The sequence below is a fragment of the Chelonoidis abingdonii genome, chromosome 5 (genome assembly GCF_003597395.2).
Source record: "Chelonoidis abingdonii isolate Lonesome George chromosome 5, CheloAbing_2.0, whole genome shotgun sequence".
Classification (NCBI taxonomy): Eukaryota; Metazoa; Chordata; order Testudines; family Testudinidae; genus Chelonoidis; species Chelonoidis abingdonii.
Genome location: NC_133773.1, coordinates 103,268,137 through 103,295,067, shown reverse-complemented (window position 1 = coordinate 103,295,067; position 26,931 = coordinate 103,268,137). Strand labels below are relative to the sequence as shown.

At 37.8% G+C, this 26,931-nt stretch overlaps 1 protein-coding gene across 1 annotated transcript in view; it reads right to left on the bottom strand.

The window, feature by feature from the left end:
- ARAP2 (ArfGAP with RhoGAP domain, ankyrin repeat and PH domain 2) overlaps positions 1 to 26,931 on the bottom strand; it is a 238,272-nt gene that overhangs the window by 22,698 nt on the left and 188,643 nt on the right. The window contains exons 27-31 of the mRNA XM_075066537.1: positions 19,746 to 19,874; positions 5,634 to 5,773; positions 2,954 to 3,036; positions 857 to 892; positions 267 to 330 (exon numbers count right to left, since the gene is read on the bottom strand). Of these exons, the coding sequence (XP_074922638.1) occupies positions 267 to 330; positions 857 to 892; positions 2,954 to 3,036; positions 5,634 to 5,773; positions 19,746 to 19,874 (452 nt within the window). The remainder of the gene's footprint in view (positions 1 to 266; positions 331 to 856; positions 893 to 2,953; positions 3,037 to 5,633; positions 5,774 to 19,745; positions 19,875 to 26,931) is intronic.

The following is a 26,931-nucleotide window of genomic DNA, read 5'->3' as shown; positions in this document are numbered from 1 at the left end:
CTCTGAGCACCTGAGCTATAGCCCATAGATGGGCTAAGTCCACATCTTCTTCTAGTTGTATGACCTCAAGCATTTCAGTAACATTACTGGTTTAATGGCATTATTCTTTTTGCTACAATATATGGTTCATTCAGAACATCCATCCATCCATTTCTTTAATTGTTTTGCAGATAAGTACAAATTACTGGTGAAACTCAGTGATTCACCGCTAAATATGAAATGTAGAGAATTTTTTAAAATTGTATTTCCTCTGACCAAAGTATTACCTGTGCGTTGAAAATACTGGTCATCCACTCCATCTGTGTATCCTGTCCATCACAACACATGTGCCTACAATACAATATGTGGTATCATTAAAATAAACAACAGATTAATGAAGTATCTAACTGTAATTGTCACATACCACAGAAGCAGTTCTTGTTTTGACATTCAAAACCTATTTGGATTTCTCTTAATTATTTAATGTTAGTATTTTATTATTTACATTTTACACATAAGAACTTCTAAAATATATATTAAATGCATATTATGGAAAGACTGAGAGCAATGTACATAGAATCCAATCCAGGAATCCGGCCATATTCTACAAAAACTGAAGCACCTGTTTAACTTTAAGCATGTGCTTAGTTCCTGGGATTTCAAACCACAGTTTCAAGCCTATGCTTTGGGGCTTTGCTGAACAGGGATCTTAGCAACGATATGAAACTAACAGCTGCAACAAATCAACCAATAATTTTTGTTAATGGGTAAAAATCAAACGAAAACAAGAAACACACACATTAGGTTTCAAGCACACTATTTAAAAAATGTTGACATTAAACAGGCAAACACACATTTGTTGGTGTTGGTTACTTACCAGTGGTGCTTTTCAGAATATACTGTAAGACCCCAGCTGAAAAAAAATAAAACTCCACATTAAAAATAAATATTTCTTTTTTTTTTTTTTTTAAACCAGAAACAAAAGCCAAAACAGAAAATTGAACGCTAACTTCAGAGTGCTTGCCAAATATTGCATAAGGAAGTTAATTTTACATGGAGATTACACCTCAAAAGCTATTGCAAGAAGTTTAATGTGTGGTTCTAATCTGAAAAGCATTTTCATTTAAAATGGCCTTATGGGTTCCATGTTTATTGATTCAATGCTTTTGATATGAACTATGCTCTATTTACAAGTTGTGACAGGACCTTTTCATCTAACTGGCAGGTCTGCCAACTCAGTCAAGCTAAGCTCCCTTCACCTCATGAATCATCAAAACAGCAACAAAGTTTAATAGATCAAATTATGCTCTCAGTTATTTCTGTGCTACCCCATACATTTTATAGTTTCAGTAACGTCTATGCAACCTCATGGAGTATGCTTGGGTAATTTGTTAGAACTAATTTAACTTATTAGGAATTCTCTGATGATATACAAAATGGAATAGCATCCAGCTCATTCAGCCTTAGCTGTGTAGGTTCTGCAGGGCTCCTGTGAGTCTAAAAAAAGCATTTTTGTCACTAAAGTAGGAAAAGCTAGGACTGAATACACACAAGGAACACAACTGAGACAAGAGATGTCATTTTTACATGTTCACTTTCAAGAGGAACACTGATATTTAGTCCTCTAGAAACACAAACGAATGACTTTGAGATCCTTTGATGAAGGTGCTATAACAGGCCAAAGTACTCCTACTAGCAGTGATAGGCAGGGGCAGCTCCAGGCACCAGCGCAGCAAGCACGTGCCTGGGGCTGCAAATCGCGGGGGGTGGTGTACCGGTCGCCATTAGGGCCGCAGTCAGGCATGTCTGCGGGAGCTCCACCGTTCTCGAGGCTTCGGCGGCAATTCGGCGTTGGGTATGAAGGCATGGGACCAGCAGATCACCCGCAGAAATGCCGCCAAATCTGCATGACCAGTGGACCGCCGGGAGGTGTGCCACCGAAGGCCGCCTGATTGCCGTGTTTGGGGCGGCAAAAAACATAGAGCCGCCCTTGGTGATAGGGACATGGATTTGAAGCAGGTGGGGCAACTAGCGAGGGCAGTCGATCAGTGAAGGAAGACTTGTTTTCTAGAATGAAGTCAGGCACTATAATCTAATATATGGCACTGCCCCATTTCCAGTGGTCTGAGAGACAAGATCAATCAGCTGAGAGTTTGTAAGCGACCTGGGGTAGGCTGGGGTAAGAAAAATAAATCACAGAATGGAATCAAAAAAGAGAGAAGAAATGGGACCAGACAATAAGATGGCAGAATGAGCAAAAAACAGAATGAAAGACAAAGTCAGCGAGAGCAAGCGAGCGCATGCACACACTGACCCACACAATAGGGCAGAAAAGTAAGAGGACAACCATATGGATCTTTGAAAATGAACAGCTCTGCAGTGAGAGACCTTGGTTTGATGCCAGCTTCTGTCACCTCTGAGGCTTGGGTGTGCCCTAAGGGACAGAGTGCTCTGCCTTTGAAGACAGGAGACCTACTAGTCTGCAGCAACTAACCTGACTCAGTCAGGAGTGCCACTGACTGGCTCAGATACAAAGAAAAGTCACAGCAATGTGGAACCTGGAGAAGGAAAATCCTTCATTGAGGACCCAGGGACTGGCACCAAAAGTCAGGACTAGTAATCTTCTTTGGCACGCTAAAGGTGTGCTCATCATTGGAATGCAGGATACATGCTACAAGACTAAATTGAGCTAGTAACAATTATAGCCACAACAGAAAACACACTTCAGATTAAGAAAACTAATCAATAAAGTAATTTTCTAACAGAGAAGAGTTAACATGGAACACAGGACCAGATAGCATCAGAACAAGTAATATTATGGAGTGCAATTCCATTCAGAAAAGGGACAGACTTCACTTGACTTCCTAATTTTATGTGCACATCTGTGTCTGTGCGTGTGTCTGTGTGGTGTTCCATCACAAAACTCTAGTATTTTGCTATACGGAACATAACCCCGTTTCTTTTCTAATCTTACTTTGTTGGTGACTTCATTTTCTTCTTCACTCCAAGATAAAGTTTCAGTGAACTGAGGTGCAGCACTTTTTCAGGTTTGCTACTCTGTGAATGAACATAAGTTTCTAATTACTGTATTAGAAAATTACAAACCAGAATGGTTTATAAATGCCCAGTCCCCTTTTCTCTTCCTTTGGGGGTTCTCTAGTCTTATCTTTTCATTATCGGTCACTATTTCTAATTTTTCTACATCTCCCTAATCACCTTTGGGGAAATAATCAACTACTTCTTACAGACCTTCTATAATTATATATGTGTATAAGGTATATGAGTTTCACAGCTCTAGCTTGAGGCTAGGAGATTGAAGTAAAGTTGAAAATTCTCCAGTAGCGAAAAAAAGAGGCGCATTTCAGTGTCTCATACATGGAGCATAAAGCCACATTGATTTAATATTTGCCATTCAGCACTTTTAGGCCTCCATTCAGCACAAACTTAAGTCCATGTGCTTAAAGTTAAATACGTGTACTTGCTGAACCAGGGTCTTAATTTTTCTTCACCACACAAATGCTTTCAGTCTCTCACCCTCAACCCTGGGGGGAGCAGAAATAGAACAGTCAGATTTTAAAAAAAAGTTGTTTATACAAAGGAACTTCCATTCAAAACTGTAAATATGCAGAAAGTTAAGAATCGCTATTTCTTTCTCTGAATAGGTGAAGTGATAAACTTTACATACAGGCAAGGCCAATTTAGCGCATATCCCTACCTTCACCTACTGCCCGAAACAACTAAGTAATAGAGATTCCCTGAGCCTATTTTTCCTAAATCTAGAATTCCAATATGGCAACTGAATGAATAAGCACCTGTACAAAATATATTTCTAATTTAGCTCCGTTATAGTGCAATTTGAATGAGCATTTCCTCCAAAAGAAAAGAAAGCATCTCCAGTACAAACTTAATTTGTTGCTAATGAGCATTCATAAATAATATTTAATTAGTACACGCTCTTCACCTGCAAATACCAACCCCCCTCAATTATTCTTTTCTAAATAGCACTTAAAATTGAATTATAATAATTACAAGCGCAAAGACAACTATCAAATGACAGCCAAAGACAAATAGGTTCAGGTATTCTGTCAGAACAGTTTTTCCACGATTTACTAATTTTTTTTAACTTAAATTCTATAAAGCCATTTAAAGCTCATGCAGTATTTTACCACTTAATAGAAAACTTCACCTGACTTTAGAAATATATAAAAAAAAACCTAAAAACAAAGAAAAAATGTCTTTTTTTTTTTATGAATCCTTAGATATATTTGGTAAGTAGAATGATAACAGGATGTCAGAAAGTGATTAAATACTTATTGCTAAAAACTGAAACTGGCACATATGTGAGCATTAATTAATTAATACCCCTAAAACCTTACTTAACACCTTGCAATTTATACTAATCCTATCAAATTCTTGCTAAGGTGCTAAGTAAGTTTTTAGGAGTATTAATTAATGCTCACATATGTGCCAGTTTCAGTTTCTAGCACTAAGTATTTAAACATTTTCTGACATCCTGTGGTCATTCTACTTACAAAATATATCTAAGGATTCATAAAAAAAAGACAATATTTCATCTTCATAATCTTACATTAGCTATTAATGCATTAAACTCTTCTCTAAGAAAAGGAGTATATTCCCCCAAGGTATTTTAAGGAAAGTATAGTATATGTATAAATCTGCTGCATAGACAAAAACAGCATCAAGACCAAAAAAGCAATATTTTATTTAAAAGGTATTCTTTACCAGAAGCTTTTATTGTTAAAATGAATCAAATAAAACTAATCATAAATTCTATACTTAGTTTCATAATTTTGTATAAATTGCACACATTCAAAAGGATTCTGCAAAGCACTAAAAACTTCTGATATATTATGGACTCAAAGTGGCAAAGCTCTTAACACATGCTTAACTTTATACATGTGACTAGCCCTCTTAGTCAATGAAATTGCTCATGTATAGGAAGTTAAGCACATGTATGTTTGCAAAACTGGGCCTAATCCAATAATATAGGTTTACTTTTTCTGCTTTTATTATTAAAAAGTTAAGTAAAAATTTCATACTTTTTTTCATAAGGGGCAGGGTAGAGGAGGGAAATAGGGAAGAGAGGGAAAGAAGATAACATTCACAAAACAGGACACAGAAAAGAAAGAAGATACTATAGTGAAAGATGTTATTTTCCAAAAGTCTTCTATTATGACATTTTTAACAAAAACATTTTAAAAAAGTTATTGTGCTCTTGTACCTTGTCTTTTCTAAAAGCCTTGAAATTTGCAGGGCAAACAAATAAGCAGCTATTGGAGCTTTATAATACTTGCAACACCCCAGTCTTTAAACAAGCTCTGTATATAAAAGATAGGCTCTATACCGGCTTCTAAACTATACTAGTTTCTAAAAGTTGTTCTAATTAAAACAAAGTTTATCATAATACATAAACTTAGCTAAATGAGCTCTTATATTTTCTCAGTTTATTCCACTTTAACAACTCTAACCTAAGTAAAATATCTCTCTGCTTATTTTAATCCCTGAATTGCGCAGGCAAGCATAACAATTGCTGATTTGCCTGTCAACCTGTGTTTATTTTTTTCATATGTAAAGGAAACGAGTTTAAAGCTTAACTGCTCATGATTGGAAGAGTGCAGAGTATGTGTTTATACCTTCATATCCTTGTAAAGAAGCAGATTTCCTTCCCGTAATACGAAATAACGCTCCTGAAATTTATTTCCAGACAGTAATTTTGATGGTTCTTCTTTGTATTTCATATAGCCTGCTTTCACATTACCTTTTGCATTCTTCTCTGTCAAGAAGATGAAAAGCATTTGGTTACAGTATTTTTAAATATTGGAAATCACCAAGTATTGAATTTTAATATGCTTAGCATTATTATGTACCAACACAATGAGATCAGAATTGTATTGTTCTAAACTTCCTTATTTAAAAGTTTATGATGAATATATTGGTGGTGAAAGATGTCCCATTCACAGCACAGACAGAAATCATGTAAGCTGTCTACACTGTCTCATCAACGTACTTCAATATGAACATGGAGAGACTAAAGTAAATTTCTAGGAAAGAATATCTCAAAGCTTATTTAGATCTTAGTTTCTTCAATGAGTCTAATGCTAACTGATACCTTTTGTTGAATAATGTATTTTGTCATGCTGGCACTGGACTGTGGTAGTCAACTTATTTCTACAGCTGGTCAACAATTTTTGAATGTAATGTGGTGTGGGTAAAAACCTGCCTTTCCTGAAAAAAGTTTTGCAAATATGTTGGCTTTAGGAATTTCTTTTTTGTGTGTGTGTGAAAATCTGAGACTTTTTAAAAATCCAAACCACTGTCAAAAATTTTCACTGCCAAAAATTGGGTGTTGTGTGAATTCAGTTATGTTTTTGAAAAACTGATTAATAAGTGCTTTAAAAAGGAAATGGGGGGAAGATAGGTATATCTCAAACCCTGTGCAAGAAACAACTTTAAACGTTTGACATTTTTGCAAGTATCTTTTATTTATTTAACCTGTTCCACTCATTTCAGGTAAGTCAAATGTCAGCTGGCAATGACTTTTGGTTACTAATGTCTAGGCTAAATTTGAATGAAACTTTGCTAAATAAATTCCACTGGGACTGATATTTTCTAAGTAAAAAGCAATTACAAAAAATGCCAGTGGGTTGAAGAGAGATGTGAAGTGGGAATCTAGAATGTAACTGTAGGTGCTACAGGCTGCCACAGCAACAAATTTGAATCTGGGGGAGCAAGACGACAGTGAACATTGTGGCTAATCATGTTTAGATGAAGAAAGAGTCCTCTGCCTTTTATCTGAAAACTACTGTGAATGCACTGTACAGCAAACCTAGGTTCCTGTGACTGGGACACTGCTGGAATTGGTATTCCTTTTTAAAGTTACTGCCACAAGATTCACTGAAAGGATACAGAAGCCAGCAGCATATGGGTGACTTATGAGTGACCAGTAGTTAAAGCAGATTGCCAAGAAGGAAGGAGAGTAATCAGGGAGAGGATGGGTAGCAGTGCTCACACTTGAGCCCCTGTAGGGAGTCTCATCCTGGTAACAGCAGCTAATACTTCCGTTATCCTCAAATACCACCATTCTATAAACTGAGTCAAGTTTTGCAGAGAGTTATTTTTCTTCTGTTTAATTTACACATTTCTAAGATGCTTTTAGTTATTTAAAAAAACATATCTGCTGCTGTTTACCACACGAAGAACTATACTGTTAATGTTTTCAGTGGAAAAAACAATTATGTTATATGTTTTTACATTATTGACTTGTTTTCAATAAAATTGATTTATGTTTTGCAAAGCTGATACACAAATTGCAACTTATCAAGAAGTGACACAGAATAATATAGCTGTAAAATATAAGGGGAAAGGACATAATATTTGAAATAAATTCTCAAAAAAAGTTTTAAGCAAATCATACATGAAAGTTAATCAGGAATACAGCAAAGAGAACAAATTCATAGGTAGATACCATTTAGTCACAAAGATGGTGATATTTAAAAAGAGCAATGCCTCACAGCAAATTACACACTTAATTATATTTGAGAACTAGTGATTCCTACATTATATCATGATCAGAATCATCAAATTCTTTTATATGCATACATTCCTTTGTACAAGAAATAATGATATCAGAGTATGACACAAAATGTAAAAATCTGGTATTACAACTGATAAGCCAGAATTAGGAATCTACTTATAATATTGAAGGAGGCAGTAAAATGCATGGTCCAATACAATTTCTAATAATATAGAGAAATTACTGCACAATTACATTTCTTCAACATTCCCCAGTAATCCCCAAATTCCTATAATTTCCTAATTTGGCAATACTTTTAGTAACTCAGTCATGTGACAAAGAAATGTCTATCTTTTATTAATATTTCAACAGGAGCTTTCATAGTGTATATTTGTCTCTCATACTCACTGCTTATAAGACTATTTTTACATTAAAATGAGTCAAGTTTGGCATACCTGATCCAATACATTAAAACATACTAATAAAACTGGAATTGTTGGTAAAACGGAAGCTAATGGGTACTTAGGTTGGACTGTTAGGAAAAGAAAATAATTTACAATCTTAATACATAACAATCAGTGCTGTTATATATATATGGGGGAATAAGATGGGGAATGCAGAAAAATGTAATTCCTCATTTTTGCCTCTTGTTTGTATATGTTGCAGCAGTGCTCGTAACTATACAGTTTTCAATGTCTGTTCTTTTCTTTACGTTCTTTGCCCTGTTTTTAAGGGTCCTTTAAAAATTCATACCATATATTAATAAATGAAGAAAATTGTTTCCGTAAGTAAAACCTTCAAACTACTTCATATTACCTGTCTAATTTTATATACACATACATACATATATACACACACACCCACACACACACAGAGCGCACACATATATACATATACACACACATATGCTAGGGCAAATGATTAAAAAAATTAATCACGATTAATCATGCTGTTAAACAATAATAGAAAGCCATTTACACACTTATTATATTTGGAGAACTAGTGATTTCCTAATTATATCATGATCAGAATCATCAATTCTTTTATTGCATACCTCCTTGTACAGAATATGTATACAGGTTGACACAAAATGTAAAATCTGGTATTTACAATGATAAGCCCAGAATGAGGAATCTACTTATAAATATTGAGAGGCAGTAAAATGCCTGTCCAGAACAATTTCTAATATATAGAGATACCTGACAATGTACATTTCTTCAACTTCCCGTAATCCCCAATTCTATAATTTTTCTTAATTTGCATTACTTTTAGAACTCATCATTGACAAAGAAATGTCTACTTTATGTAATATATCAAGGAGCTTTCATAGTGATATTTGTCTCTCAATACTCACTGCGTTATAAGACTATTTTTACATTAAATGAGTCAGTTTGCATACTAGCCAATCATTTAAAACGATACTAAAAAACTGGAATGGTTGGTAACGAAGCTAATGGGTACTTAGGTGGACTGTTAGGAAAGAAATATACAATCTTAATACATAACATCAGTGCTGTATATTATATATGGGGAATAAGATGGGGAATGCAGAAAAATGTAATTCTCATTTTTGCTCTTGTTTGTATTATGTTGCAGCAAGTGCTCGTACTATACGTTTTCAATGCTGTTCTTTTCTTTACGTTTCTTTGCCCTGTTTTTAGGGTTCCTTAAAATTCATACCATATATTATAAATGAAGAAAATTGATTTCCGTAAGTAAACCTTCAAACGACTTCATATTACCTGTCTAATTTTTATACACATACATACATAGTATACCACCACCACACACACAGACGCCACATCTATCAGATACACACACATATGCTAGGGCAATTGATTAAAAATTATCACGATTAATCATGCTGTTAAACAATAATAGAAAGCCTTGTATTTAATAATTTGTAGATGTTTTCCTATATTTTCAAAGATACTGACTGTCAAGTTACAACACAGAATACAAGTATCCCTGAAGTAAATCCACTGCTGCCAAACAAGGCTCACTCAGCTGAATGGAGCCCACCACCACCCCCATAGTAAGGAGGCGAGCTGGCAAGCCAGCTACAGAACAACCTTCCAGAAGGCAGCAGCAAAGACACTCCTACCTCGCTGCTTACAAGTTATTGTGGGCTCTTCCCATTGTTACCCCAGTCCTCCCACGCCCCTTCCTCCTGCACAAATCATGTGTTACGTTCCCTCTCCCTGTCCTCCTCACACTGAATGCTGTTTGTTGGCATTGCTGAACAAGTAGTAAGACTGAGTGGAATTGTAGGCTCTTAAAGTTTTAGATTGTTTTTAGTCTTAGTGCAGTTATTCTTTTATATAATTCTACATTTGTAAGTTGAACTTCATGATAAAAGGTGCATTACGGAATTCATGAGTAGTGAAGTTTTTTTTACAGTGCAAGGTTTTAATCAAAATAAGTGAGCATTTACACGTTGGTCTGTGCCATAATGAAATCAATATATTTGAAAACATAGAACATCCAAAAAGATTTAAATAAATGGTATTATATTTTTAATTGCTGACAGCACACACACAACCACACACACACGCGTAATGTGGTCCATATGGATGGTTCAGGCTTATGTGAACCTCCGATCAACTTCATGGGTCAGTATGAGTATAGAAGGGTTCAGGATCTGGACTTGGCTGGGGTGCAGGCTTTGGTGGGGCCAGAAATGAGGGTTCAGGATGAGGAGAGGACTGCGGCTGGGACAGAGATTCATGGTGTGTGTGATGGGCGGGGGGGCATGAGGCTCAGTTGAGGGTGAGGTTCTGGGTTGGGCAGGGATGAAGTGGTTTGAGGCAAGAGGGGGTCCGGCTGGGGCAAGAGGTTTGGAGTTGGAGGGGATGCGGCTTGTCTGGGGAGTAGGGCTCTGGGGTGTGCCAGGGATACGTGTTTGGAGTGCAGGATGGTTCTTGGGTAAGTGGTTTTGGGATTGGTTGGGGCAGGATTGGGAGGGAGTTTGGGTGTGGGAAAGATCCGGGCTGAGTCCTCGGGCTGAGCTCGAAGCAGTTCAGGTCTCTGAGCCCCCTCGATGTGGGTGGCCGGGGAGCTCCTGCGTCTCTCTAGCCCACAGATTGCGTGTATGGCAATGGGAGCGGGTCTTCGGGCGGGGGCAACGTGATAGCCTCGTGGAGTGCCCATGCGTTCTACAGGCTGCAGAGCCTGGCAGCTGTTTTGGAAGCCACACAGACTCGGCAGGCAGAGAGCCTGCCTTACTCCCGATCCAAAATCCACGATCGACTTTTAATGACCCAGTCAGCAGTGGCAATTGAGCCATCAGAGTCCCTTTTCAATGGCATTCTGGTTGTTGAAACAGATTGCCTGGATACCAGGCCGGCTCCAGAACCACAGAGCGCAAGCACGTGACTCTGGGGCGGCATGCGCCAGGGGGCAACTCTGCGGTGCCGAAGGGCGGGAGGCGGCTCAGGTGAGCTCCCACGGGTCGTACTGTGGAGGGTCTGGTCCCGTGGCTCCGGTGACGCATCGGCAGGCCGCCTGTGGGAGTCCACTGGAGTCGCTGGGACCCATCGGATCCCTCGCGACGCTGCGGAGAGTCCCGGAAGGACGGGACGGCGAGCTGCAGAGCGCCCCGCGTTGCCGCCGTAGTGCTTGGGCGGTGAATATGAGACCGGCCCTACTGGACCAGAAATAAACAGCAATCAGATCTCACTCTCCATCCAAATGGAATTGACAATTATTACATTATAATTCATAACACTGGATCACCAATTTAACTTAATCCCTCAACCCATCAGTCAAATTGAGAGAAATTAAAGTCAATTTATATAAATAATAATAGAATCACAGGGACCGAAGGGACCTCAAGAGGTCATCTAGTCCTGTCCTTGCACTTAAGGCAGGAGGTGACTATCTAACCTGCTCTTTAAAATCTCCAGTGATGGAGATTCCACAACCTCCCTAGGCAATTTATTCCAGTGCTTACTCACCTTGATAGTTAGGAAGCTTTTCCTACTGTCCAATCTAAACTGCCCTTGCTGCAATTTAAGCCCATTGCTTCTTGTCCTGTCCTCAGAGGTCAAAAAGAACAATTTTTCTTCTTCTCCTTGTAATAACCTTTTATGTACTTGAAAACTTATTTCCTCCTTCAGTCTTCTCTTCTCCAGACTAAACAAACCCATTTTTTGACCCCAATCTTCCCTCATAGATCATATTTTCTAGACCTTTAATCATTTTTGTTGCTCTTTTCTGGACTTTCTCCAATTTTTCTGAAATGTGGCACTAGAACTGGACTCAATACTCCAGTTGAGGCCTAATCAGCACAGGGTAGAGTGGAAGAAATTACTTCTTGTGTCTTGCTTACTATGACAGCCAGATCCCTTTCCCCAGTACTCCTTCCTAAACAGTCATTTCCAATTTTGTGTGTGTGCAACTGATTGCTCCTTCTTAAGTGGAGTACTTTGCCTTTATCCTTATTGAATTTCATCTTATTTACTTCAGATCAGTTTGACCAGATCATTTTGAATTTTAATCCTATCCTCCAAACCATTTGCAACTCCTCCCAGTTTGTAATTGTCTACAAACTTTATAAGTGTACTCTCGACATCATTATCTAAATCTTTGAATATAGAGGATACCCAACTCCCTCTACAGCAAGAGGATTTAAATTAATTATCACAACTGTTTCATGATCATAACTTAACCACAAAAAGTAGACAGATACTAGATCGCTAGTCTGCTGTGACTGCTGCCTATCACCAATCCAAGGAAACAATCAGACAATATTGTACTCCCTTTCTGCCTGTATCCACCTATTGTCTCTTCCCTTATACTTATATTGTAAGCTCCTTGGGGCAGGGATCATCTTTTTGTTCTGTGTTTGTACAGGATCTAAAACAATGAGGTCCTAGTCCACGACTATTGCTCCTAGGTGCTAAAGTAATACAAACAATAAATCATAATAATCAGGATTATTTCTCTGTTCTGAAGTTAGTCTTTAAACTGATCAAACCACTTGTTTTAAAATCATTAACCCTCTCGCCATAACAAACCTGTCAAAATCTTTCTCTCAGTTCTATCAACTGATTGACATATGGAGCTTTTTATCCAAATCTTAGGGGAAATTGCTTCAATTCTGTACCACATAATTTATCTTCAAACTGACTATTTTCTATATTCTTTGCCTGCTACTAATTGGGTGTCTGATGCTGAAATTAAACCAAAAATAATTTTAGCTTTTGTCTTAATATGGAAAATTCTCATTTTAGAGGAAGAAATAAAGATTTATTAAATACAAGTCAGCCTTACTGATTATCTCATCCTAAAAAAATAAAATAAAATAACAATACTTAACACACACACTTGGTTTTCCTTCTTGCCACTTGAAAGACCTGGATCATCTCTTGTTACAGACCTCATCCTTCTGCTGTCTAAATTTATTACACATGCTAACAGAGAAGGAAAAACTAATGGTCACCAAAGACATTACTATAGCCACAATTAAAATCTCCAGTGGGTTCCATGTATAAAAATCTGAGGACATTATACAGATATTTGCTTCTGTTTTTATAGTCTGAACAAATGAAAATCCTGAATGGCCCAATCAGCAAACAAGATTTAAAGGAGGTAGTCATCACAAAGAAGGAAAATTAAATGATAAAGCTTCCATATCAAATGATTTTGGCACATATTAATAAACATAACTTAAATTAACCTCTTTCAAATGTATCAAGCAGCTTTTGATAAGTAATTTCCTGGATCTTTCAATACTATGAATTTCTATTACATATAAAAAATGCTGTACATAAAAACCTCACTCCTCTCTTTGGTAGTGCAAACTTTTGGTGACATGGCTAAAAAACCCTCTCCCTGAGTCTAATATACCATAAACAGAGAGAGCTCAGCAAAAAAGGAACATCAAAAAGAATCTTATGAATAACTTGGGTGCCAAACACTCTGAGCTGAAATTAATTTTAGTTTTATAGATGCCAAAAAAGGCATCTGAGAGAGTCACGGAACAGGGTCGGCTCCAGGTAACAGCTGAGCAAGCAGGTGCTTAGGGCGGCCAAGGGGAAAGGGTGGCACGTCGGGCTCTTCAGCGGCGGGTCTCTTGGTCCCTCTTGGAGGGAAGGACCTGCTGCCAAAGAAGAAAGTGGCGTGGTGGAGCAGCCACCGATCGTGATCGCAACTTTTTTTTTTTTTTTTTTTTTTTGCGCTGCTTGGGGCGTCAAAAACACTGGAGATGGCCTTGTCATGGAATAGTTTTTTGAATCCCTGTGATGAAAAACATCTGGGTATTCAGACCCTACATGCCACTGTAATAATCTTTATACAAAATCTGCCTTGAGAGGTACCATTGCTAACAATTTATTGGTTTTCAAATGGTACCTCATATATATACACATACATATTTACATGTAAGTGATAAACAGGATTCTCGATAAAGCAGGGGGAGGACATGGCAGAAAACAACAATTTATATTTTAGCAAACACAAGTAGGGAAAGGAAGAACATGGAACATCCTTCATCACCAGACTCCATGTCACCTTCCTCACTTTTTGGAAAAATTTTGCTTGAGAAGTAACCTTCAGAAAAATCCACTTCAAAGATTCACTGGAATATAAAAGGGGCAGAAAATCCCAGTTCTCTCTTTCATGTAAGAAGACAGAGCATTAGCACCTCTGGCCCTCTCCGACCAAAGAAAGGGTCAGTAACTATCTTTCTGGAAGACTGTAAATGAGAAAAGCCAATATAAATGATGCTTCTAAAACTCAAACGTAATCTAGCTTGGCTTGTTTTCACTTTAATTTGCTTGTAACCATTTCTAACTTTATCCCTTATAATTTAATTTACTTAAAATCCTACCTTGTTTTGTTAATACACATTTGATTTTTAATGCAATCCAGTGCAGTGTTCAAAATTAACTGTTTGTTAACTGTAGTTAAATTAAGAAACTGCATGGGGGCAAGGAATCTTAACAACCCACCTGTCCAGTCGAAGGCTGACCTTTGCAGAATACACTTTTTTGGGGAAAATCTGGGACTCGGAGTGTGTTGTGGTCACTCTGTTAATAGTAACCAAGGATTCTGGAAGCCTGAGTGTGACTGGCGTGTTGCTGGCAAGCTGCTGGGGTCAGAGCTACTGGACCAGGGTTGTCACTATACAGACACTCAGGATGTGACCTGTATGCTGGTAGGCTGTTTACGAGAGAGCCAGGTTGGCAGCTATAGCAGCAAAGCATCATGAGACACCCAAGATTACAGCAGTGACACTCTTTTACTGATCTGGACTGCACTCCATTGACAAGCCCTTTGTATGTTTGCTGTTGGTGGTAACTCTGCACAATGGATCCAAATTCTGAGTTCTGCTCCCAAAGGACTTGTCTCAGTTAATAACTAAAATTCCCCAGGTTTGGTTATTTCGGAAAAGATACTAAGCCCACTCTCCATTTTATTTTTGTTCTACAGAACCAGTGGCTGTATATTTTCCCCTGTTTAATGATGCCTAGGGGTGAAGAGGCCACTCACATGATTTCTCCATATGCTGCTTTCCACTCTCCTCTTTATTTTTAGTCCCAACTAATTTTCAATGTATAAGTGTAGGATTCATTACTATACTCTTTGCTAGAAGAAGTAGGGAACCTTCTCTGCTTTGAATCACACTCACATTAGGGAAACTCTTTGAAGATGTACAAGTATGCTATTTTTGTTGGCTTTTTAAAGGGAACTAAATTGACTTAAGTTCTCATCATTTTAGAATGATTATTTATACTCCCCTGTCCATATCATTTAGTGCTGATGGTAAATCAAAGTTTCATCATACCAGTTATAACCAATTGCCAAAGAAATGGAAATGAAGTTTAGCCAAGCTACAGCATTAAGGGCAAATAACAGAGCCAATTAGAAGGTCTGAGCTTTGCTAGGAACATCACTGCTACAAATGCCAAAAATAAGGCACACAGTACAGAAACTCCAAATAAAAAAATGGAATCCCTCCTTGAGTACAAAGTGGTTGAAAGAAATTGGAGCCAGATGAGGATGAAACAATGGGTGCTTGATCAGGACACACCAGAAAATAAAACATATTCAGTAATAAAGTGAAGCCTTCAACTTTGTTAACTGTAAGGAGAGAAGAAGGAGAGAGAGAGAGAAAAGAAGACATATGTCCACTGAAAATACCTGGCATTTATTTGGGCCCAACACAAATAAATGGCCTTATAACAAATATCAAATAGTTAGGGTTGCTCCTCACCCTTCAGCATAATTGCAGGATCGAATCCATAACCATTAATGAAAGTACACATGAATGGTACCTTAATCTGCAAAGACATAAGGTCTCTCCTTCCTCCTCCAGGCTAATAGGATCCCACCAGTTATCTCCTCCTTCCCTGCCCAGCAACAATCTCCCTGTACATTCTTGGTAGGAAAGGCACAGAGAAGCCAAGCCAGCCCCTCCCTTCTGCACTCCTCTCAGGATTCACAGAGTGGCTTTCCCTTGCTGGTCTAATCATATATTCCTCTCTTCCCTGCAAAGAGACATTGGGGGATGAATCAGAACCATTACCTGGGCTCCCAAAATTTGTTTTTGTAATTTACCAATATGTATATGTCACTGTGTCACCCCCCACTCTCAACTTTAGGGTACAGATGTGGGGACCTGCATGAGATAACCCCTAAGCTTATTTACCAGCATAGTAGCTGCCACCACAAAATAGTTTAAACAAATATTTATGGGAGAGTCATTTGGAAACTCTGTCTTCCGTCCAAATATTGCCCCAGTCTTTATCCCCCTTTTCCTGGCAGGATTGAGATTGATTCACCTCCCACCAATTCCCGGTGAGCCCAGATCCAAATAACCCTTGGATCTTAAAACAAGGAAAAATCAATCAAGTTCTTAAAAGACAACTTCTGATTAAAGAAAAAGGGTGAAAGGAATACCTCTGTGAGATTAGCATGCAAGCTACTCTCTCAAACAACAGATTCAAAACACAGAGGATGTCCCTCTGGGCAAAAACCTTAGTTACACAAAGACACCCAAATTGATTCTCCCTCTATGCAAAAACGAAGTCACAAAAGAAAATAAACATATTTTAATATATTCCTTATCTAAACACTTACTACTTTTAAGAAATGTTAGATGGCTGATTCCTGGATTCTTCACTCTTGGCACAAAACTTTTCTGAATAGACAAAAGACTGATTTCCCTCCTCCTTCTTTGAAAATGTCTTGTCCCTGCATTGGTTTCTCTGGTCAAGTGTCAGCTAGGCTATATGAACTTCTTAACCCTTAACTGTCTGTTTATGATAGTATGCATGGATTTACACATAAGATTAGAAACAGAAGTGTTATGTGTGTAAATGGCTACAATGCATAAACATCAACACACGTTCCACATTTAAGAAGCTTTAAACCCCTTCAATTTATTAAGTGAAAATATATACCTTTTTATTTGCTGATATTTTAATTACTATTTGTTTTATGGCAGTTAACATTTAAAGAGAAATGTCATCGTCTCACTACTGCTTTTATTGTTAATGTTTCTGGGAAAAATTAAGGATTACAATATGACTTATTAAAATTCTTGCAAAATGAAACTTCTTTAAAGCAGTGTTTATTTTTAACATCCTACTGCTTAACTTCTTTACTTTTATTAAAATAAAACCTAGTAACAGTTGATTTTGCTTGTATCATTGACTCTGCTTCATTATTAAGACAAAGCAAGAAAACCATAAAAATATTCCTTAGCATTTTTCAGTTTTTACAATGAACAGCAAAAAGTGAGTATTTCTGAAATGACGACTGTTGTGCTGGTAACAAACTAACATTAAATCACGTTTGATTTACTTTCATTATTTCCTTTTTAGATCCCACTGTTAAGGTGTATCGGATGTAATGAATGTAGCAGTAATGCTGGAGTTAGTAGTCATTGTGATTGATTTGAAAGACATTTGTTCAGACAGAGACAAAGTAAACTGAATATCTAGCTACCCCAAATCTATCACCAAGTACATTCCACATAAGTAGTATTTACAAGTTGGTTGCTGCAAGATACAATTAAGGAGAGAGAGAGAGAGAAAAAAACAACCTCAGGGTTTTAGTCACTAAGATGTATTCACAATGGAAAAGCTTCTTAAAATGGCAATCCTAAATTCAAGAACAAATCCAGCAGCAATGCAAGAGATTATTTAGCTGTGATAATATTGCCATGATTAAGACTACAATTTGCAATATTGCAGAAATATTCTGAATCCAAATCAAACAAGAGCACTCACTAAATCTGCTTCTTAAATACACTTTTATTACTTTAACATCTAAACTACTTTGAATAGCCTCAATTAATTTACAAGGTGCTAAATTAATTGAGGTACTGTATTTAGTAGGCATCTAAATATAGTACCATTAAATCAATATGCAGCATTAAAATAAAATGAAGACCTGAACCAACAAGCATTGTAGCCATAAAACCAATGTATCTGGCCCAAGTCAAAATGCATAGCTCTGAGGCAAACTACCCTATCAGATAATGGAGATCCATTCCAATTGAACATACAGAGATGAGCAAAGAGGAGTTATATAACCCACACACCACCTGGGTGCAGAGGTCTGTCCCATTTAGTGGCACTGAGACCACTTAGAGATTAATGAGTCTGCTTCAGCCTTAGCTAATAGCCACAGGGCTATTTGCTCATGCAGTAGAGACTCATGCATTTAGCTCCAGAAGTCCCAGGTTTGATTCTGCCCACTGACGACCGGGGTTTGTTGGTGTTAGAGTAGCACACACAAAAAGGTGTCAGAATAAATAAAAAATAAGGATAGTTCTTCTGAAGTAATTGCAACCTCTGGGTTAAATTACTGCAATGACCCATATTTGGAAATGAACCCTCAGACACTGAAGAAATTCCATTAGATAAGGGACACAGTGGTTCACCTGATGACCAACAAAGGCAGATGAAAGCACCTTCTTCTCACGCTTCATTCACTTAACTGACTACGCATCAAACACTAACTGGGGATAAAGGTCTTTGTCTTCATATTCTGAACTGTCAACCAGGCCTGGGCCCAGCTAACTTCCTCCTCTCCAGCAACTATATAAATTATTTACTCTCATGGATGGTGGAACTGAAGAATAAAATTAGCTAAAGTAGTGGACAACATGTTCTTAGTGGGGAGCTTCCTTCCAAAAAGAACCAAGGATGACAAGAAAAGTTTGCCACCTTAAGGACAATATGTATCTGACCTTTTCTTGTTATCCTTGATTCTTTTTGGAAGGAAGCTCCATCACTAAGGCAGATAGACAAAAGATTAATGTATTTGTATAACTGGAAATGACACAAAAGAAAAGAATATTTACATGGATATGTTGATAGGTAGTTTTAATATTTCATCAAGTCTATCAGAAAAAAAAAATTAGCACTAGGTTTGATTGCCACAAACACCACTCTCATACAACTTGAATTCATAATGTACTGGTTTTCAATTTTTTTTGTTGTAAAACATGCAACATAGAAATTCCCATCACGAATCCACCTTCCAATCCCCCATTTTCCCTGAAACAGCTATAGTAAAAATTAACTTAATACATGAGATAGCTGTGGCTGCAACTGCTACATCACATCTCATTTTACATCTGGGCTATGTTTACTCCCTGGTTGTCAGATCTAATTTTCTCTTCCTACCTGTGACTTCCACTTCCCTACTCTCTTTTGCAGGTTGGTTCTGTTGTCCTATATTTGCTCTAGTGCTCCATTTTGGTATAATCAGGATACACAGTCAATGATTTTACACCAAAAGGACATTGCCCAAGGTAGGTGGCTCTATGTTGTTTTTATTGGTCAGAAATATCACCAGAAACATCTGGTTAGGCCTTGACTGGGCAATGAAAAATCTGGATAGACCTTAACTGCGCTACAGTTATCAGCAAGCAACACATGGACTATCTAGCAGTGCTCTGTGAGCCAACAGAGGTATGCAGACCACAGTTTCTGAACTGCTGCCATAGAGTTTTCCTTGGATGTTTTCATATACTCAAACAGTGGATTTTACAGTTTGGGGAAAAAAGAACACCCATACACCCACTTGTTTAGAGAAATTCAGTGGAACCATTGGTAGAGCTCTGATTTTTATACTGTGTATTACCAGAGACTCTCTCAGATATTTCAGTGGTACTTTACACACACAGAACAATCATTGAAACAGTTAAGAAGTTTATAACATGTTGGTACTTTGATATAAAATGTCTAATTTTTCAAAAGATAATAGTACATACCATTGTAGAGTTTTACTGCATCTGCTGTTAGAAACTTCTTTATTACAAGATATGCAGAGCCAGGCTCAGGTAATGAACTCCAGTGAAGAACTTGTTCCAACACATTCTCTGTGTAGTGTAGAGGGCGCTCTAAAAATGTCAAAAGTGTAAAAAAGAAAACTTAACAGAGAAGAAACAACAAAAACAAAACCACAGGTCCTGGTAGGTTATATAAGCCTAAATATTAACATGGATCACTTTAAAACATGGAACCTTACCTCGCTGGTTGTTCAAGTGAATGCTACAATTAATCATTTAACTGTTGATCCCCTACCCCAATACTTTTGCTGCTATGTTCCAAATAAGTTTGAATTTCAAGCAATGCATACCCAGATGAACATCAGCAAAGTGTTTAAAAGAACTCATTATCCTGAACTCTTAATGGACCCTTCTGAAAGGACATAAAATATGTAACTGTACTACATACTATCTAATTCAAAAGTTAGATTTAAACATAATTTAATATTTATATTATGGTATATTATGGGCCCCATTGTGCGAGGCACTGTACAAAGTGACATTCGCTGCCCCCAAAAGTTTGCAATCTAAACTATAAATGTAAAATTTCAGTTATGGCAAATAATTTCCTCTTTCCCATCATCACAATCTGCAGTAATTTATTGTCATAAATTAAATTATCCATAAAAAGGACACAAACTGATATTGGTCCAAATTCTTGGCCCCACTCTATTCTCTTTGCAAAATAGTTATGCAGTGCTGGCTTATCAAACCAGGAAACCCACAGACACTGGCACAGGAGATATAGGGCAATAAAAGAGGGTGTGGGCACAGTGTCAATACATTTCAGTAATCTTTGAAGGCAGAAACGCACTTTAGGGGCATCAACGGCTGCAAAATAGAGTAAACTGCTTTAAGTTACACACAGAGTCAATATGGCCGTGGCCAACCCAAGGATCATGGAACTGTAAAGGTGAAAACACAAATTGTGCCACTGTTCCTTAGGATACTAATTCAATGCAACTTGGGCTGATGGGCCCAATAGCTACGTGTGTATTCACACACAGACCCAGACATACCTGCCGACCAAAGTTCAGCTGAATTTCATGGGGACAAATATGGTATTTCCTTAGCCCCAGGGCTTCCCCCTGCCAAATATCAAATACCTGCTGCAAACAATGGAGGCATGAGACCTCATTAAAACAAAACGAAGTCACAGAAATACCCTATAATAAAGAATGTTAGATATCGTAACTACAGGGGTCCCTACCAGCTCCTCCTATAAAAATTTAAATATTTTCTGTTGTTTTGTAAAATTCTGGGCTGTTTATTGCATTATTTCAGTATACAGGTTTGACATTCTGAGTGATTAATCAAATTCACTCATTTGTAAACATTTTGAATTTTAGAAAATCATCAACTTGAATAATCCCTTCAAAAATATTTAACACCACCATTTTATTAAAGTTTCAACTGTTCTATATTGACTATGGTAGGTCCCAGAGACCTCCCCCCAAGCTCTCAATAAAGACTGGCAACAAATTGTTATAGATACTGCAGAAATGCAGGAGTAGTTAAGGACACATAACACAAAATCTTACAAATGGTGCTTGTTGCAGGTTTAGAGACTAAGAATGCCCCCTCTCCCCTTGGTAGAAGACACATTTATTTGATCCAAGTGTCAGGACTTCCTTCTCAGAATACTGATCAGAAGGCATGCCCTTGGGCACCACGGCCCCCCTTCTCTAACCTCTCCCTCGCTGAAAATGCAAATGGGAAACATAGGTGGGGTAGGAGCTTGTGCTGAGGAGGCAGATCCCCTGCCCATCCACTGGCCAATTCAGATGGCGTGTGGGAGCTGTCGGCATCCAGCAAACCCTCCTCCCTTATGTGTTTAAGCATTCTTGGGCATGCAGCAGCCTTTTCTTGCTACTGAAAGTTGTCTCATCCACTCCACCATATAGATGATGTCATTATCACACCTGGGTTTCCAGGCTTCCTATGGGCCTAATCAGATTATCTTTAGGGGTCAGGAAAGAATTTACTCTCTGAGAAGATTGGGAAGGTGTCTGTTTTTTTGTTTTGTTTTTGTTTTTTAACCTTCTTAAAAAAATGCTATAGGCCTGGTAGGCAGAGATCATAAAGATAAGGGATAGTAACCCACTTCCAAAAAAGGAATAGGTAATAAAAGTTAGTAAAGTGCCACTGTAACTTGGAGGCAGTGTCCCAAGTGACTAAGAGGATCAAGAGGCCAGATCCTGGGAAAAACCTGAGCATGGGACTCAAAGAAATTGTAGAGCCTCTGAAGCCCTCCCCTCGCCCCCAAGACTCAGTCTTCATAGTCTGAGCTTCCTTTCATCTGTGCCTTCATTCCCTCTGGCACAAAGGTGGTGCAATTCAACAATTGGTTAAATGATTAATTCAGTAGTGGGTATTTAACTGAGGGGGAAAGCTTCATTCTTTGATTGTATGTTCTGATTTAACCTCGTACTGGACTCAATTAAATGTCTGGTAGTTTTTGTGAAGGAGGAAGGTCAGTATCCCATTTAATATTAAAAATAATAAAGCTGAGGCCTATCGTTCTAAATCCTTCATATTCCTCCTAGCATAGATAAGTTTCCATGATCCTGGGAGCCTAATCAATATAGGTATATTTTTTATAAAAATGCCTAGGTGACTTCGAAGACATTTTGAAAATATTTTAATATATTGAGACTTTTTGAGAAAGGCATTTTCATAACCATTTCCTAAATTTCCCAGTAACATTTCTTAAATTTAATATTAATCTGAATGTATCATGTTATCCTACTTTACATAAACTAAATTACAGCAACTTTACTGTTTGCATTGTCACAACAATTTAAACAAATAAATATAATGTGACTCAATAGCATGCAGGCTCAGTAGGCTGAGCTGTGTGGGGAGAGAACAACATGACACCCTTTAAACAACGTGTTCAGGAGTCATTAAGACCAGAATTTTGAAGAGCTCAGTGCCCACAACTGAAACCAGATTTTCAAAAAAAGTGCTTAGCTCCCATTAAGGCACCAAAAAAAGCAGTCAGATTTTCAGAAGAATTGATTGGGTGCATATTGGGCATTGAACTCTTTTGAAACCCAGGTTTTGAAACTCAGGAAACAATTGGGGCCAGAAAGTTTAGCCCTGCATCTCTAAAAGGCCTCTGCCTCCAAGATAGCGAGGGAGAAGCATGGAACCTAGAAGGTCTTGCTACCCGTGTTAAAAAAACAATAGGAGTATTCTATGCAGGCACAGGCAGCCAGACATGCATATGGACACATCATTGCAGTAATCCCCTTGGGACTGGTAAATACTGCAAACTGCACTAGTAGAACCTCTTCTCTTGCACAATGGTGCACTGGGAGAGAGGTATGATGGCATCTCCTTTGCTCACTAGCACAGTGCAGTGGGAGGCATAATTTAGCTTTGCATAAGAAATGACTTACTTATAGGCATAGTAACCCAGTTATTAAGCTTTTTTGTAATTGTTCAGAAGCAATGATTATGGGGCAGATTAACAATAGTCTTCTATGGTCAGTAATTCAATAATTCCTTTAAAACTGCCTGTACAAGAACTTTTATTGAAGTAATCCTACTTTCCTCACTTAGAAGGAAGAGATTTAGAAGTGGGGTGGCCCTTTAGATGTAATAACATTAAACCAACTCATTTCCTTTGTATAAGAGTCAAAATCCACCCTAAAGCAAAACTAAAAAAACCAAAAAAAAGGCTAGATGAATCTGGTGTATCAACACATTTTCCTCGACTATAAATGATCCCAATGTAAACACCTACTCTTTTATTTATAGCTACATTTAAGACCACCTGTCATAATGAATTATATGGTACATAAATCATCATGCTAAAATGCATTAGCTATTTTGCTGGCAACATACCTCCTTTACAAGCTATTCATCTCACAAATATTACTAACAATGACATTGATCCTATTTGTTAATAAGGTACTACGAGTTCTCTGCAAAAGGCCAGATAATTTTACCATTTCAACTGTTCTATATGTAAATAATTTAGTTGATTTTTAATATTGTAATTTCAGTATTTCTAACATCAAATGGTCAACATACACTTCCAATTACCCTGTTACTAAGGTCATTATGCATTTGCCGGTAAATATCCAAAACAAGTTATTTTGGTCTGAAACAGCAATAATGAGAAGGAAATTACATTTCAGATAATACAAGATGTTAATTTTCTTGACTTCTGGGGGTTCATTTTCAGCATGGTGCCCGAGAAATTGTTTGACAATACACAAAAAAGTGCAGCTCCCCAGAGACTGCAGGGTAGACTCTAATGAACGGAATCTCCCGATGCCCTGGACAGGTGCCAATAGACAAGTACAATGATAAATGCTAAAAATACTTTATATTCTGTACCGACGTGTCTGAAACAAGTTGTGATCATTAGCATGATTTGAAGCAAAACAAGCAAATCTTATCTAGTTCTCCCAGTTTCTTCTCTTATTTGTGTCTTTTAGATATAAGCTACTTGGGACAGGGACTGCATAGTCCACAGCATGACAAACAAATGTATTAAATAATAACATTAACAAAGGCAACTTGGAGGAGACAAAATATATTTTGTTGGCTCTTATCTCCCCAGTTTGGGTCCAGGAATATAGCGTGTCTAAGCTGTAATAATATATATAGAAGCCCAATTAATTTTTATATATATTTCAGGCAAAGAATTAGAGAAGTGAAGATAATGAGATCTGAGCCTTTGAGGTCATTATGGGAGTCAATGGGAGTCTTTCCATTAATTTTAATGGAAGTTGGGTCAGGCCTTATCTGGAGCTGTGATGTGAATTTCTAAAACAGGGATTAATCCTGAGAGGCACTGAGTATCCACCTACTCCTATATCAGGATTAGGCCATAGTTAAATTTGTGGCAGACTAGCTATCATGAGTTTAAAGCCAGAAGGGACCATTAGATATGACCTCCTGTATTTTACAGGACTTTACATTTCACCCAGTTACCATTGTACTGAGCCAAATAACCTATGTTTAGCAAAAGTGTATCTGTGAGAAAGGCATCCAGTCTTGATTTGAAGCACATCTCTACACCCATTGTTATTTTTTCAATAAATGTTCTTATGTTTAGTTTGGGTTAGATGTTTATGTCTGTACCTGCCATACAATTTTATATTAGTTTGCATGGCCAATATAGCAATTTTGCCTCTTCTGTAGACTGCAGTACTCTGTAGCACATAAAGTAATATAAAGTTGCCTTTATTTTCAAATCTCAATGGAAGTTTCAAATTAAATTTCTGGGCATCTTAATTTTCTTTAATCTGAAATTATATTAAAGCCAAAAGAAATGTGATACTTCACCTCTGATCTCCTTTCCCTTTCCTCCTCTCTTCTGTTATTTAAAAAGATTAGCTATTTTTGTATTTACTATAAGGGACAGTATTTCTTGCATGGTAACTTTTCTCCATTAGTCTCTCTCTTTAGTTTCAACGTTGGGAAGAGCTGTTTTTAAGTTTAGCCAGGACTCCACAGAATCTCTACTGAACAAGTGCCTCTCCCGGGTTTACTAATCTCATCCCCCACCTCCAACAATTTACCAGCATCCTGTGTTGCACAGGTCCCCCCCAACCCCACCAACTCTGAGGAGAAGGGATTACAGGCTGCTTGTGTCAGTAGGTCCCTCAGGCCTAGAAACAATAGAAACATACAGACGTCTGTTGACTTAACCGAGACATTGAATCAGGTCTCCTGTGTTTAGTTAGTTTGCCTCCTATTTATTAACTCCCTGAACTTTGCAAATCTCTGGCTTTTATTGGCTTCCCCAAGACCCCTATCATACACAGGGCTTGTAGGGTTTCCCCCTAAACTTGGTTTTACACCTCCTCCAACATCACTAGTTCAGTCAGCCTTTGAGGCCAGCGCTGTACTTGTAATTGCATCCAAAATACTTCACAACCTAGCTTACCTGCGCCTTTCCTTTTATCTCTTTTCACTGCCCCGCCCCCTCCTTTCATATCCCCTTAAATCCTCATTTGCCAAATTTGTACTTCATTTCAGTACTTCAGCAAATGAGCACATTTCAGGTACTATCTAAATAATAAAAAATCTGTTTGTATTCATCATTTGTCATTACAGTCCGTCAAAATAAATAAGTCAATTAAATGCCAAAGTTTTGTGATCCCTCTGGCTGCATTACAGGTAGGAGTCTTTGATGCCATTACAACCTCTTTGGAGCCAAACAATGCTCATGCATTCTAAAATGTTGAAGAGAGTTTGGGCACTTAATTTAATTGAAAGGTGGTGATTTAATCACATCATGTCTGCTGATACTGCTAGGCCAGCACTAAGTATGGCAGCAATTCTGGTAATTCTTTAAGGCAGGGGTTCTCAACCTTTTTCTTTCTGAGCCCACTTTCCCCTGCCACATGCTTTAAAAACTCCACGGCCCACCTGTGTCACAATAACACAGTTTTCTGCACATCAAAGTCATGGCCGGCGTTAGGTGGTAGCAAGCAGGGCCTCCTGCCACAGGGGCCCCTGCAAAGCTACATTGCTCAGGCTTTGGCTTCAGCCTTGGGTGGAGGGGCTCAGGGCCTGGGCTTCTACCCCATGTGGCAGAGCTTCCTGTCCTGAGTCCCAGTAAGTCTAATGCTGGCCCTGCTTGGCGGCCCCCCTGAAACCTGATCACCCCCCCCAAGGGGACATCGGATCCCTGATTGAGAACCCCTGCTTTGAAGGGATTTTCAAAATTATATTCCAGATCATGTGTTTTGGGATTATCCATGACAATCCAAAGAATTTGACAATCTGACTTTTCACAACTTTCCTCCCATTTAATTTATTGTTTTTAAATTTAATAAAGAATGACTCACGTTAAAGAAATAAATTACTTTTCACTTTGCAAAGACCAGCACCAAACTATATATGTACCACATTATTCTACACCACACAAACACACAGAAATGTAAAAACTCAATAAACCCTACTTTGTACACACTATACATGCTTTTTTCTTAAGACTATGTATATCTTTCAAAACGTCAAAATGGACCCTGTGGTTAGTGAGTGGGTGACAAGATACAAAATATTAGTAATATGTCAATGATGGCATAGCTGCCGTCCTTCTCTTACTATGTTTAAATTTATAATAGAATGTACCTTCATTTTAATAACCTGTCATTTTAAC